Below are 14,461 nucleotides of genomic sequence, written 5' to 3'. Positions count from 1 at the left end.
CGACTGAATCCGGTTCGGTTTTCACGCAATTTTCGTTCCCAACAACACTACGTGGCATGACTGGATTGATTCAAAATTCGATTGAAGGTGAAACGGAAATCATCAAAGTAGAGCAAACATTACTGCAATAACAATAAACAAACTCCCCTCCTCTACTGACATCATCCGAACCACGAGTTCAAAACATCCCGGTTGACAACACCAAAGCCCACGAACCAAGTTCTAAATTAAGTAGTACACTATCAATCCAGACAGCAGGGCAGGCTGACGTGATGATCAACTTATCTTACGGTGACAATATCATCAATCTTCAAGATCATTCTAACGCACTCGCAAGCTAGCGTAATGGCGCTTGTGCTCACCAGCAAGGGCTGCACAACGTTCTCCTCCAGGATGTTTGTGATCTGCCCTTTCCTCACATTGATGCCTGTGTTCTTCTCACCTCTAGCATGGCGGTTCCTGAGCTCAGTGACAATGGAGATTGGGTTAAGCCCTGCATTCTCAGCCAGCGTGTAAGGGATGACCTCTAGTGCCTCAGCAAACTCCTTGATGCAGTAACTCTCCATCCCTTGAAGCTCCTTTGCCCAAGCAGCCAGTTGCATTGACATCTCTATTTCTGGAGCACCACCACCGGCAATCATAAACCTCTTGTTCACCAAGCACCTGAAAAGGATAAGTATTAACCAATCAGAACATCAAGAAAAAACAGTATCTGCCAATTATGATACAAAACTCAGTTTACATGGTTTAAGAAAATTCCATACAGCATCACTACCGCAACTGTTTAATAGTACGTGGGAGACTGTTTCGAGGGGAATATAGTGTGGCATTGCACTGACCTACATTGTTATGAAACTTATAGCTAGCCTTAGTTAAACAGGGAACAAAGTGTGAAAAATAATCATACTGATTTTCTCTGCTTCACAATCTCCAGCTATACTAAAGCAAACTAGAAAAATGGGTAGACAAGCTCAAAGCATCCAACAAGAAAAGACTGCATCAAAGCGTAGTGCCAATACAGATATGCTGCAGAAAGCAATTGTACAAGGATCACGCAATTCCCGGACCTCTTTGTCATGAACTAGGTGAAAGTATCCAGAAATTGCTTGGAACCATAAGAGTGCACGAAAATAATCATTCTCCTAATGCAAGTAGCCTCCCACAAGCCTCTTCACTACAGCAACCATTGAGGAATAAACCAAAGTAGAAGGGTTTGATTCGATGTCTATCTAGAGGTAGAGCTTAAACCTTATTACACCCACACAAGTTCAATCCAGGCTGCAGCATATACTACTAGAAAGAACCAATCATTTTGTCACAGGGCCTACTGCTACTATATGCGACCAAAGAAAAATATTAACCAACACTGTGCATACACTCGTGCTAAGAAGCATTCCTGAGTCCTGTGTCCTGACCAAACAGGCATCAAACACATTTTTCATACCACAAGCCAGCTATTGTTAGCATAAGGCCAAACTGTACAATGCACTGCTAGGATTTGTTTCAGGAAAAGGGAGCAGAAAACCTCAGCAGCACAGTATAGCATGATACTACCAAATAGAAAATATAAGTTACAAGGGTGTTGTTAATTTTGAGATAAAAAAAGGAGCAGCTGATGCTTTGCAAATTCAGTTAAGGAATGACTTTAAATTTAAAGAATGCTGAAAGGAAAAAAGCAGCAGCATTTAGTTCATGGGAAAAAAAGGATCCTAGACGAAGCAAATATGAAAGTTTGAAGCATACTCTTGATGAATTTGAACGAAAAGACCTTGTCTGTTTAATTTTGGACAGCTTTTTGAAATCCTATTCCGATGCTACCCAATAACCAAAAGCATATCACATTTTGGTGAATTTATAGCACTGATGCCAAGAATTGGCCCAAACAGTATACAAAAAGAACTTGAGAGATCAGATTACATACAATTCAGAAGTAATTAAGCATATCGTGGTTAAAATGTTAGATTATTATTATCTCAACGGAAGATGCGATTTACCTGATGACGCAGAGGGCATCATGGAGACTGCGTTCAGCTTCATCAATGACCAACTGGTTTGACCCCCTGACAAGTACAGTTGCGGTCCTCCCCATGTCCTTGATACCAGTGATCTTCACGACCTTGCCCTCCCCAACAGAGACTTCCTCAACAAGATCAGCATACCCAAGCTTATCGGTGCGGAAGTGCTCAATGTTGGCAATGGGAAGGCAGTTCAAGGTCTTGGTGATAAACTCAATCTCATCCCTCTCCACATCCTTGACCACCAGAATCTTTGCCTTAGCAAGATAGTGCAGAGACAAGTCGGTGACCGCATCACGCAAGATGCTCTTCTGAATGAGCAAGACATTGCATCCAGCAGCCCTGATCTTCTTGACCATCCCGAGGATATAATTGCGCTCCTCACGAAGGATGCGGTCCATCTGTGAATAGTCCGACACAATGACGCTCTGCTCAATGTCAGTCTTTGGTGGCGAGATTTGGAACTGGATGACAGCGATCTTTGCATTCTCCATCCGAGTTGGTCCCCCGGCAGCGTGGCTAGCCTTTTTGTCGAAGATGAGGCCATGGACGAGCTCAGTGTCGTCTATAGTTCCACCAAGTTTCTTGACGATGCGGATGTCACGGAGGTCGAGGAGGTCCGGGTGAGCGGGATCGACGACAGAGAGTGCGGCATCGACGGCGAGGGGTGAGAGGAGAGTGGAGTACTGGGAAACAACCTTGGAGTTAAGGGCAGTGGAGGCGGATTTGACGAGCGATTCCCGGTCGGAGAGCTCGATGGGGATGGCCATGGATTGGAGGATGTCGACGGCGCGCGTGGAGAGGCGGTGGAGGGCGTCGGCGGCTGCGGTGGGGTGGGCGCCCGCGGAGAGGAGCGACTGGGCGCGGCGGAGGAGGGATCCGGCGAGGACGACGACGGTGGTGGTTCCGTCCCCGGCGGCAGCGTCCTGGGAGCGGGAGAGCTCGGCGAGCATGCGGGCGGCGGGCTGGACGAGCGCCATGCGGGAGACGATGGTGGCGCCGTCGTTGGTGATGATGACCTCCTGGTCCCCCGAAGAGATCATCTTGTCCATGCCACGGGGGCCCAGCGAGGTGCGCACGGCGTCGGCGACGGCGCGCGCAGCGGCGATGTTGGCGCCGCGGACGTCGTCGCGGCGCTTGGTGTCGGTGTAGGTCTCCGTCTTGCGGGACGGCGCAGGGGCGGCGGCGGCGGCGGCCATGGCGGAAATCTGCTGCTAGCTGCTGGATCGGGAGATTTGGATGCTAGGGTTTTCGACTGGAGGCTAGGTTAGGGAGATTTAGAAGAAGAAGGGTCCCCCACCGTCATTGCAAGTATGGGCCGGGCTTTTCAGAGCCCACAGCTGAGATTCGGCCCAACTCCAGACATTCCACGGTAGCCGTCGTCAACTTTTTCGACGTGGTGGGCCCACTCCACGTGCCGCCCCCTGGATTCTGGCCAGGCCAAGGCCAAAGCCCAAAGGCACGCCTGGAACCAAAGCAGAGCCCCCGTTTGTATCAAAAAAAAAAAGCAGAGCCCCCGATGTGATTAGCCATTTTTTTATGGAGGGCAATGTGATTAGCCGTTGGTTAACGAGGAGATGGATGGACCACACCACAGCACAGCACAGCACAGCACAACCGGGCCGGCCGGGGATCCCGGCCGGCCGGGCACATGGCTCGAGCCGCGACAGCTCTGCTCCATGCCAATTTGTCACCCGCTGCACTTGCGCCCGCCCATCCAAGCTCATGCTCAGCTCCTCCGCCCTCCCGTCAAAATAAATACCAGCGAGCGAGCAAGCCCCCACCGCCGCACGCAGTCACCGCTGCCGTCGCCGTACACGAACAAGAGATACTAGCAGCAGCAGTCCCGCAGCCGGCAAGGCAGTAGAGTAAAGCAAAGCAAAGTTGCCAGGACAGGATGCGTGCACGGGTGGCCTTGGCATCGGCCGCGGCGGTGCTGCTGCTGCTGGTCCTGGTGGACGGCGGCGCCTGCGCCATGTACAAGGTGGGCGACCTCGACGCCTGGGGCGTGCCGCCGCCCTCCAAGCCCGACGTCTACAAGCGCTGGGCCAAGTCCATCCACCTCGCGCTCGGCGACTCCATCTGTAAGCAGGCTTTAGTAATGGTGGACTGCTGTGCTAGCTACTTGACTTCCGGGAGTAATGGTGGACACTGCAGGGTTCCTCTACCCGCCCAGCCAGGACTCGGTGCTGCAGGTCACGCCGCAGGCCTTCGCCGCCTGCGACCTCTCGTCCCCCGTGCTCAAGCTCGCCGACGGCAACTCCCTCTTCAACCTCACCACGCCAGGCCGCGCCTACTTCACCAGCGGCGCGCCGGGGCACTGCCTCAAGGGCCAGAAGCTCTGGGTCGACGTGCCCATGGCCAACGGCACATACCTGCAGCCCTCCGCCAGCGACCTCGCCGCCCTCGCGCCCACGCCGGCGGCCCAGGCACCCGAGGGGTCCTCCCTGCAGGCCTCCGCTCCGGCAGGCGCCCACCCATCGCCCGCGCTCCGGGCCGCCGCTGCGGCCGCTCTCTCCTTCGCCCTCCCTCTCCTGCTCCTGTGACAGTCGCACCTAATTTTCCTTCTTTTGCGTTTGCGTTTTGAGATCTTCTCCATTGGGACCAAGTGAGTTGAGCTCTTGATTGGGGGCATTCCATCGGATGATCAGACTGACCTTGGATCTCCATTTTTTTTTATTAGTTTCTATCTAGATCTCTCTCTCCATTACATTGGAGTACAATGCAATGACAACATGGATCATTTTGCATCGATCAACCACGCTTCATCAGCACATAGCTGAAAATGAAAAGCTAGGCTGTCAGCTGCTGGGACAGATCAACCCACATGTGGATGTTCTGGTTGGTAGTAGACGAGTGGCCTGGTAGTGATGAACAGGTGCTCGAATACTCGATCGTGTCGGTGTGCTCACGCACGCAACACAGGACAGATTCCATGGGCGGGCGGGCGGGCGGGCGGGCCTGGAATTGATATCGCCATCTCCAACAGTACCCGGCTCTCCGCGTTTGCCTGGGCGAAATGGGAACTGTTCCAGGAGACACTGGAGCAGTGAAATTGGGGGCATTCAGCTACCAACCAATGAGAGCATGCTGATAAGGCGAGCTCCAATGGAGCCCCGGACAGCTCCCCCCACCCTAGGTAGGGGGGCTTGGGGGAGCAGCGCTCCAACAGCTCCCCCTAAAGCGCCCCTGCGTAGGGGGAGAGATGAAACTCCCTCCACATTTCTTCGCGAGCGTTTCTTTGCGGTATCTCTAATCACACCGTTTCTTCGCGATATTAATCCCGTTTGAGCCCCGTAACACGATGATAATGTGTATTATGACAATACAAATACTGTATGATTTTTTAAAAATTCAAAAACGTTAAATAAATAGTTAGTTAATGAGTGATAGTATATAGAGGGAATAGATATGGGGGAATGGTTGGAGAGAAGTAGTTATAGGGGGAGGAATCTTTTGGAGGGAAGTAGTAAAATATAGTAAATAGTACGTTTGGGGGGAGTTGGATGGGGGGAATGGTTGGAGAAAGCCTAAAAGCTGAGGACAAGCACGGATCTCAGATTCTCAGAACAGAATGGACAACGATTCCCAGTAAATAAAACAGTGCGCAGAACATACGTGCAGATTTAGGTTCAGGAAAACCCTGGCCTATAGAATTTCATTATTGCAGTTCCAGCCGATTACAGTTGCCGAATTCAAAATTCAGTTTGAAAATTTGCATAAGATAGAACTTAGATTCTCGGTTACCACCAGCTTACATACAAAAAAGGGAAACCTGAATAGAGTTTTTTTTTTTTTGAGACTGAAACCTGAATAGAGTTGGAGCAACGCAACGTGCCGGCATGCCAAAATCACAATATTCATCGACCGACTGCGTTAGAGCAGGACTGCGTGAGGAATATACAACATAGCACTATAACAATTCATGCTCAATAACATGAGGGGAAAAGATGGAAACAGTCAGAACAATATTATTCTTAAAAAAAAGAAGAAAACACACTACGTATGAACCAGCTACTGCTGCAGAGGCAGCTTCTTTCAACCGCAATGAAAAGAATGACGTGTGATCCTCGTTAGGCACCACCTCATCATCGTGGCATAACGATGTTCCAGTCGTACACCTTCACATCGAAGGTGCTGGACTCATCAAGTGCCTGCCTAAGTTCTTTAGCACAGCTAGGGTTCTTGGCGAGCAGCAGGGCGAAGCCACCACCACCACCACCGGCTCCAACCAGCTTGTAGCCGCTGCAGTAAGGGTCGGAGAAAGCAAATAGCTCATCCACAAATTTGTTGCTGCAGAAAGGGTCCAGCTCTTGATGCAACCTCCAGGCCTCCAGCATTATGCTGCCGAGCTCATCTATATCACCATTCATCAGGGATTCCCTCCCAATTTTGGCCAATTCGGCAAGCCTCTTAATGCTGGATATCAAGATGTTATCACGGCGGAGGTATCGAGTTACAACTTTCTGCAGGACTTGGTGGGCAAGCCTTACCTGAACAGTAGTTAGATTCATTTAGGGGAACAGTAATGTGGAAAATGTTGAAAAGATGACACATGAATATTATAACAATAACTGGACTAAGATGTTATTTGCACTTTCAACATTTCAGCCATCAACATTACATGATTTTATTACATGACCAAAGTGTAGTTCTTGGCTTATAGCTATAGTGCGCGCAAGGTCACAAGGAATGGACTCGCAAGAATTTTATGCTTGAAAGTAGAAGGGATGGACTTACTTGGCCAGTGAATACAACCAGGAGACGCTGTTCTAATTCCTGAATCAACTGAGCTGACGCCAACAGTGGAACAACTTGCAACCGCAATGGTTGTCCTGGAAAGCTCTGGGTGCACTTGATTCCAGGATATAGGCCACCGATTTGATCCTGCCATCCACCACCGGTTCCCATTATTTGTTCTACCACTAGAACAGCTCTAGCAACATTGTCATCACTTCTGTCGGTACCCTACAACTGGGGTACCCACTCCTACTGTGCCAAGACTCGCGTAGTTATCCGTAACTACGCCCTAAGGAGCTGAGCAGCCGGACTCCTGGGTTCCGACTCCATCTCACCGGACCAACGGTGTCGGACCCGCTTCCCGTTTGGGGACGGGTCCGGTGTCACCACGTGTCCCAGAGGTGGAAATGCTCAGCACCTGTGGCCGCGGACCCGGACCCCCGCAGGCGGGTCCGGGACCTCCACGTGCCATCCGGACTCCCGCAGGCAGGTCCGGGACCTCCACGTGCCTACCCGGACCCCCGTGAGCTCTCGGCTCAGCAAGCTGCTCGGGTGGGGTCCGGAGCCGCCACGTGTCACGCAGACGCGGGCGCGGGCGCCAGCCTTCCGCTGGAAGCTCCCTCACCCACCCGCATTAAGTGCGAGTGGTTGAGGCGGGATCTGCTGCCTCTGGGCACGGGGCAGCTTTTGTCAGTCCACACTGTGGATCGCCAGATACCGAGACAAGCATTAAAGACTCAGCGCTGCGCGCATGAGCGACGAGTCATGATGACCAGCTACTGACTGAAGCAACAGTGCACGCTGCTACAGTAGACTGAGTCAGTAGTTCGGCGCTTCATCGTGACCTCGACGCGCGACTGCAAAGGCTAGACTCTACTCTGACAGGACAACTCAAGACCATCCCTGGTCAGAAGCTACGCACAGAAGCCGACGACAAGATCTCCGGATCTGAGCCATTGAAGGCCAAAGTGTAGTTTATAATACATCGCCGGGTCCACATGTCGGGGCCCCGCTCAGTGTACGTGCTCCCCTTGGACATATAAAAGGGAGAGCACGCCCGCTAGAACACAGGAGGTTCACACATCATCTCCACAATCCAGACTCAAGCTCTAGCGAACTTCTCACTCTCGTGGGAAGGCAATACAACACACAGTGGACGTAGGGTATTACGCTCCGGCGGCCCGAACCACTCTAAATCCTGCTGTGTTCATCGTGTTCTTGAGGAAGATTGATCTAAGACTAGCTAACCCCCGAGTACACACCCTCTGGGCTAGGGCGGGTGCCTTCCGCCACCCGGCTGTGGTTTGCAGCACCACGACATTTGGCGCGCCAGGTAGGGGCGCTAGCTGGTCGCATTTCATCATCTTCTTCGTCCCCATGGTTCGCGTGGACGACGTGGAGATGACGGAGGGGGGTGGCGTCCTCCACGCCACATGCCTCTCGCGTTCCTGCTCCAGGGGCAACTGTGCCTGTGGAGCAGCCACCGTTGGCGGCGGCGCGCGCCGCCCGCCGGCAAGAGTCAGGGCACCCGTCAAGGGCCCCCTCACAAGCTGCGAGCGGCGGAGCGACAAATCCCAGCTCACAGCATACCTCACTCATGAGAGGAAGCCCGCTCCGGCGGAAAGCCGACTCCGGTCGCACCAAGCCCGCTCCGGCGGACTGCCGACTCCGGTCGCACCAAGCCCGCTCCGGCGGAAAGCCGACTCCGGTCGCACAAAGCCGCTCCGGCGGAAAGCCGACTCCGGTCGCACCAAGCCCGCTCCGGCGGAAAGCCGGCTCTAGTGGCTCTCTCCGGCGGAAAGCCGACTCCGGTCGTACCCCCGACTCTACATCTCTGTAAGTCCTACTCTTAGAGGCCCAGCAGGGAATAAAATCTTTTCCTTTGTAACTATGTAGTACTTCCGTGTGGTCCAGTCCGGTGAGCCTCCCCCGTGGAGGGGTCCGGACCTCTGCGAACCAGGTTCACTCCGGTGGCCCGCTCCGGCGGAGACCGCTCCGGTGGCCCGCTCCGGCGGAGACCGCTCGCCCCGGTCGCTCCAAGTCCACTCCGGTGGCCCGCTCCGGCGGAGACCGCTCGCCACGGTCGCTCCAAGTCCACTCCGGTGGCCCGCTCCGGCGGAGACCGCTCGCCCCGGTCGCTCCAAGTCCACTCCGGTGGCCCGCTCCGGCGGAGACCGCTCGCCCCGGTCGCTCCAAGTCCACTCCGGTGGCCCGCTCCGGCGGAGACCGCTCGCCACGGTCGACAAAAGCCGGGTCCGGGAAGTAGTGCTACCCCCTGAGCGATCCGAAGTCCGTGTAGCCGCTTAGCTTGGTTCCGTACCCTAAGCCTACACCTTCATCGCCCCGTGGAGAGCACTCTAGTACCTAAACCAGGCAACAAGCATACCGGCCTCAGGGGTCCGGGATGCCCATTCTCTCCAAGAGCACACCAACGCAATCAAGTTGCGTAGGAACACATCACGGTGGTGGCCCCACCCGCGGGTTCGGACCTCTCCCGAGGTGGGCCCGGGGGCCACTGTCGGTACCCCAGGACTGGGGTACCCCCTCTTACTGTGACTAGGCAAGGGCCTTTGTAGTCATCCTTGACTACAACCAAACAGCCGGACCCCTGCAGTCCGAAGTCCTGTCCTCCCGACAAAGGTCCGGACCTGTTCCACGGCCGGGGAAGGTCTGGGAACGCCACGTCCCAGGAAAAACAGGCGCTCAAGCGCAAGCAGCCAGGGCTCCGGACCTCCCAAGGAATCCGGACCCCCGCGGGGTTCCGGACCCCTCATAGGGTCCTGGATAGCAACCGGACCCCTCTCCAAGGGAAAGTTTGGACGCCCCGCCTCAGGGTGGTCCGGGGCCGACACGTGTATGAGGCCCTTGGTCTCCATATTGAGGTCCACCTACCTTCGCATTTATTGCGGTAGGTGGACGTCCACTTTGATATAGTGGAAGCCGAGGCGTTTGACTGACCAGGGGGCACTATTGATCGCGTATTACCAAGGCAGTGGAGCCGATGGCGCCGCCCATGCCGCGTCTGCCAGTCTGCCGTAACAGTCGGATACGACGGCTCGGCTTCACCCATTATGACGCTACATAATAGCCTCAGCAGGCCACGCCGCAAGCTACGCTACTCCAACGGGCGCCTCGCTGACGGGACAAGAGAAGACCCCCTGTGTCAGAAGAGCAGCAGTACGCATATCGAAGGAAAGATTCGCTATCACTGTAGCCACAGTCACGTTGGGCCCACCTGTCGGGGCATCAACGTTCTATGTATCCACCCCCCTTTGATCTATAAAAGGGGAGAGCGCCGTTAGAAAACCTCAGGCTGGGTAAGAGCCAAGACCAGCAGAGGATAGATTCATTCACACAACCAAGACAATACATCTCCCAGTGGACGTAGGGTATTACGCTCCGGCGGCCCGAACCACTCTAAATCGTGTGTTCCTGAGTCCCAATCTCAGCGTAGACCTAGCCCCATCGCCTAGTACTTCCCCGAGTACTCCCTCACTGGGAATAGGCGGGTGCGCTCCGCCACCCGGCTGTGGGTACCCCTGAAAATCCCCGCGACAACTTCCATCATCTTCCATAACTTGAAATAGTCCCTTAACTACAGCAGCTGCTAATATGCTAGAAGTTCCCAGTCCACTTCCACGAGGAACATTTGCCCATGTCCTAATGTTCAAGCCTGACTTTGAAAATATTTTATGGCCAAGGATACCAGTAACAATAAGAGCAGACTTGACTAAACGAAACGTGTCACTTTCTTCAAATGGAGATGAAATAGATGCCAGATCATCAATATAAACATTCCTGCCAGCATCATCTTCGATTGAAACTCCAAGGTGATCTTCTGTTGTCTCTATCATAGCGCCAACTGGAAGACTTCCTTCCAAGCTTATTGCCATATTCAAAACACAACCTGGACGCTCCAAGCTCCATGGGGGTGTATCACTCCACCCCCCAACAAAGTCCACACGGACTGGTAATTCTACAAAGGCCTTCCTAGGATGCAAGTTTCCATGGGTTGAAGACATGGAACCGCTTGATGTCTCTATAAAAGAATGAAATGTGTTAACGATATTAGCAGTATATTATCAATAGTGCAACTTGTAACAACAGCCACAATTAGCTCATTGCATATAAAGATATCATGGAATTTAGAGAAACGCTAATATATGCACAACAATTACTTTTGGAAATACAAGATCTTTTAGTCATCGTAAATGTTTTGTAGTAGCTAATAAGCACCTTTTGATCCATATTTTATCGCTGCTGCAGTTTCACTCGCTATGGAAGCCCATACTTTCTCTTCAATGATACATGCAGTGGAAAGATCACCGGAAGCTCTAAGCAGATCCATCTTGACCTGATATTCTCTGCTCTGAGGAAGAACCCCAGAATACTGATCCCCATGACTAGGAAAAATTGAAAGCAATTCTTCACAGAGTGTTAAACATGTATCTTTTAGTAACACTTCCTCGCAAAGTTGAAACAGGTTACGTCCAAGTAAGCCATAGTTCATACAAGACTTGGCTATGTCAGCTGCAAGATCTGATTGATGCTTGCTTGAATCCGTGCAAAGCTGACTGTAGTCGATAGCACGATGCAGCTCTTCCAAGCTGACCCTCTGTGATTTTCTCCACAAGGTAGCTATTTTTCCATCTGGGTCGCATGCTGACCCCATAAGCCACATGCCTACATTCAGCATTTCAGGGAGAGATGTGACAGGAAAAAGTCTTGCAGTCCATAAGCACTTGTCCTGGCTGGTTGAGTTCCAAAGATCCATATCCTGGATTCTAAGATCTTCCAAAACATTTATCCATGGCTTGCCACAGAATGTGCCATCCCTCTTAACAGAAACTTTTGGATTATCATGAAGACTGCAGTAAACCAAAACTCTTCCTGCAGAGTTTACCAAAGGTACTTCCCAGAGGCAATGTCGATCAGGTAATGTAAAACAAGTGCTGCCATTGATTATCTGAGGACTATACCCATGAAACTCACTTATATTCACCCCAACAACAATGGATTGCGAACCAATCCGTATTCTACCACAAAGTACTGAATCATAAACTAATGAATCCTCTCCTACTGAGACCCCAGAAGAAATTTTGGTAGACAAAATAATAGCTGTCGCTGCAATATCACAAGCAGTGGTCTCTGGTAGTGAGCACATGTGCCTTCGACCTACAAGTCCTGAATAGGAACCCGCCAAGTGATCAAGAACCTCCACAGATGTACCAAAATGTAAAAATGAGAAGTCATCTGGAAAAAAAATCACAACTTAGCATTTCAACTGCACGACTGAAAGGAATGATGATAGGATAGAATCTGTTACAGCAGATGAAATTTTAATAATTACTCCATTTTGTGATATGACATGTAGGACAAGTTAATTGGTCAGTACATACCTTTTAAACAATGGACTAATGGAGGGAGTTAATGAAAACAGAAAACTTGAAGGCATAACCCTAGACCAAAAACCAAGATAATGCACTAGCTCGAAGCAATGATAGCTACATAATAAGTAGAAACGTACATGAACAGAAGCTGAAAATCCTTTGTTTTCCTAAAGCAGCAATCAGTTTCTTGCCCAATGGACGGTTTCTCAACCATTCATGCTTGGCTGGTACCCATGCCGCAACAAGATCTTCATATAAGCTCAACTGCAGAAATTGGAAAGCATGATCGTACAAATCAAAAGCTCAAGGTACATATGCAGTCAGAGAAATGTGCCTAATAAGAAGTAACAAAGCGTCAGGAGTAGAGTTTAGAAAATACTTTTGATATTTCGGGTCTAAGTTAAATAGATATACTACTAGAAGATAAGATTAATTGACTTCTGAAAATCCACTCTCAGCATGGGACGACAAGTGGACTAATATATAATTATATTAATGTCTCTTAAGGAGAGGCAAGCCATTGCTTCTGATCAAGAATACATATTCAGTTTCTACCACAGTACATGTTTGGGTGCTAGAATATCAAAGTACAAAATGAAAAAACAGATTGGTGGTGTCTTAAAATAATTATCTTAAGGGTTAGAAGGCTATTCAGAATGTACAATAAGGAACATCCTGCACTGCAATTGAGTATTCAGCATTCACAGTAACCATGACTTCAAAGGGATGTTGAAGATCAGAGGACCAGCATTTCTAACTGGTAAATATGCGGAAATTATATTGCTAGAATAATCATATTTTCTTAATTTAATGGGCATAATTCAATAGATATGAATTAACTAGCTGTGCAGCAACCAAAAGTGTCTTAGGAAACCATAAGAAAGGAAAGTCCTGCTTGATAAATGTTATAGCTCGCAATGCTGGAAATGGTAGCTTGCCTCTTTCTTACTAGTCATGAGCTCCTTGATCATGGTATGGCCAGATGAGTGTGCAAGCGTGACAAGGTCCTGCCATGCTTTACCCCTTGCTGCTATTATTCCCGTGTCAAGTAATGCTCTCCCATCATCCAGGATGGCATGGCCCTCTACAAGCTCGCTCACTGTTGGCTTCTGCATGAGATTATCAACCAGGCATAGAGAATAGTTCTCCCGATCAATCCCGCCATCCTTTGATGCTACAACCACTCCATGATTAGCGGCAACATCCAGAGTGGTGGGCACCGTCACAATGCAAGCAGCATCTTCAGGAAGAACTAGGTTTGAGGCATCAAAGCAGGGGAGAACATCCCCTGTCATTATGAAGATCCCACCTGGTCACCTATTGGAAATTAGAAACAACACAAAAGTGGCAGTGCCTTTTTGTGGACAATAGGTTCTAGTCATTTTTCTCTATAAGCTACAACCTTGATTGTTGAAGGCTTGCCTTGCGCTTGATGAAATCGCGAGAATGTGATCGAAGAGAAGTGGAACGGGTCCATCAGGATTGTCCCCGGCCAGGTAAGGCAGGGGCAGGAAAGCCTTCCCCATGGGGTTCGCCCATGGAACCCTCTTGCTGTCACCCCCGGCGTGAAGTAAGAGCACGTGCTTCTTCACCATGAAGCTCGCTGCCGCGGCAAGTGTGGACTCATCCCCAGAACAGCCATTTGCTTTGGGAAGGAATTCACCTATATCTTCCTGGGAAGCCTGCAAAATTTTTTTTTCAGATATCGTGATTGGTGGAGCAAGTAGCAGGTGGCTAGTAGCTGCACGATGAAGTTATCGCTAGGCGGAGGTAGTAGGACCTGGGCGGCGAGGTGGCGAACGAGGGAGGCGACGGCGTGGAGCGTGGCAGCGCCGGAGCCGATTCGGGCGCCGTCTGGGTCCGGGACGGCGATGGCCGTGGTGGAGGCGGGGAAGCGACCGAGGCTCCGGGCGCGCTCGAGCTGGCGGTTGTAGAGCGCGGTCTGCTCGGGGCTGGCGGCCGTGAGCAGGACGGCGTCCCAGGGCGGCACGCGCGCCGGGTCCCGCGCCGAGAGGCGCAGCCGGCACCATGCCTTCCGCAGAGTCGCTGCCGCCTCCTCAGCCGTGTGCGCCCTCCGACGGAAGCGGCGGCTCTGCCCCGACGACGACGACGACAAGTCCATGGCCTCCCGCCGCGTCGCCCCTCCCTCTCGGATCGGACGGGGGCGTTGGCTTGGTTGGTTAGTCCACTCCGCTGAGATGCGACTGTTTGGCCCCAGATTGCCGACTTGCCGTGACACGTACTGCACGCTGCTGCCTGACCAGCAGATCCTGGTAGGCTCCGTGGATGATTACTCTGACCAGGTTCAGTTCATGC

The 14,461-nt window shown here is 51.6% G+C and overlaps 3 protein-coding genes across 6 annotated transcripts; 1 reads left to right on the top strand and 2 right to left on the bottom strand.

Annotated features, from left to right (window-relative positions):
* Positions 1 to 95: 95 nt before the first annotated feature.
* On the bottom strand, positions 96 to 3,268 carry LOC120647573 (T-complex protein 1 subunit delta-like). Its single transcript, XM_039924404.1, has 2 exons — positions 1,995 to 3,268; positions 96 to 663 (listed from the first exon to the last, which is right to left on the bottom strand). The coding sequence occupies exons 1-2, from the start codon at positions 3,212 to 3,214 to the stop codon at positions 282 to 284; spliced, it is 1,602 nt and encodes a 533-aa protein (XP_039780338.1). The 5' UTR covers positions 3,215 to 3,268; the 3' UTR covers positions 96 to 281.
* A 388-nt stretch (positions 3,269 to 3,656) lies between these two features.
* LOC120647574 (mavicyanin-like) lies at positions 3,657 to 4,773 on the top strand. The gene is made up of 2 exons (XM_039924405.1): positions 3,657 to 4,099; positions 4,173 to 4,773. Exons 1-2 carry the CDS (start codon positions 3,913 to 3,915, stop codon positions 4,559 to 4,561), a joined length of 576 nt encoding a protein of 191 aa, XP_039780339.1. The 5' UTR covers positions 3,657 to 3,912; the 3' UTR covers positions 4,562 to 4,773.
* A 1,061-nt stretch (positions 4,774 to 5,834) lies between these two features.
* Positions 5,835 to 14,435, bottom strand: LOC120647567 (bifunctional fucokinase/fucose pyrophosphorylase-like). Of its 4 annotated transcripts, none has more exons than XM_039924397.1 (8): positions 13,926 to 14,187; positions 13,568 to 13,827; positions 13,084 to 13,454; positions 12,283 to 12,409; positions 10,992 to 12,008; positions 10,314 to 10,794; positions 6,756 to 6,969; positions 5,835 to 6,508 (listed from the first exon to the last, which is right to left on the bottom strand). In XM_039924397.1, exons 2-8 carry the CDS (start codon positions 13,620 to 13,622, stop codon positions 6,104 to 6,106), a joined length of 2,670 nt encoding a protein of 889 aa, XP_039780331.1. In that variant the 5' UTR covers positions 13,623 to 13,827; positions 13,926 to 14,187; the 3' UTR covers positions 5,835 to 6,103. The 4 variants fall into 4 exon arrangements, with proteins under 4 accessions (XP_039780331.1, XP_039780333.1, XP_039780332.1 ...); XM_039924396.1 differs by having other exon boundaries at positions 5,859 to 6,508; positions 13,548 to 13,827; positions 13,926 to 14,435; XM_039924399.1 differs by lacking the exon at positions 13,926 to 14,187 and having other exon boundaries at positions 13,084 to 13,462; positions 13,568 to 13,699.
* Positions 14,436 to 14,461: the final 26 nt, after the last annotated feature.

This window comes from Panicum virgatum, chromosome 9K, assembly GCF_016808335.1.
Source record: "Panicum virgatum strain AP13 chromosome 9K, P.virgatum_v5, whole genome shotgun sequence".
In the NCBI taxonomy this organism is placed as follows: domain Eukaryota; kingdom Viridiplantae; phylum Streptophyta; class Magnoliopsida; order Poales; family Poaceae; genus Panicum; species Panicum virgatum.
Note: the sequence above shows the minus strand (reverse complement) of the source record. Positions and strands in the feature narration are given on the sequence as shown.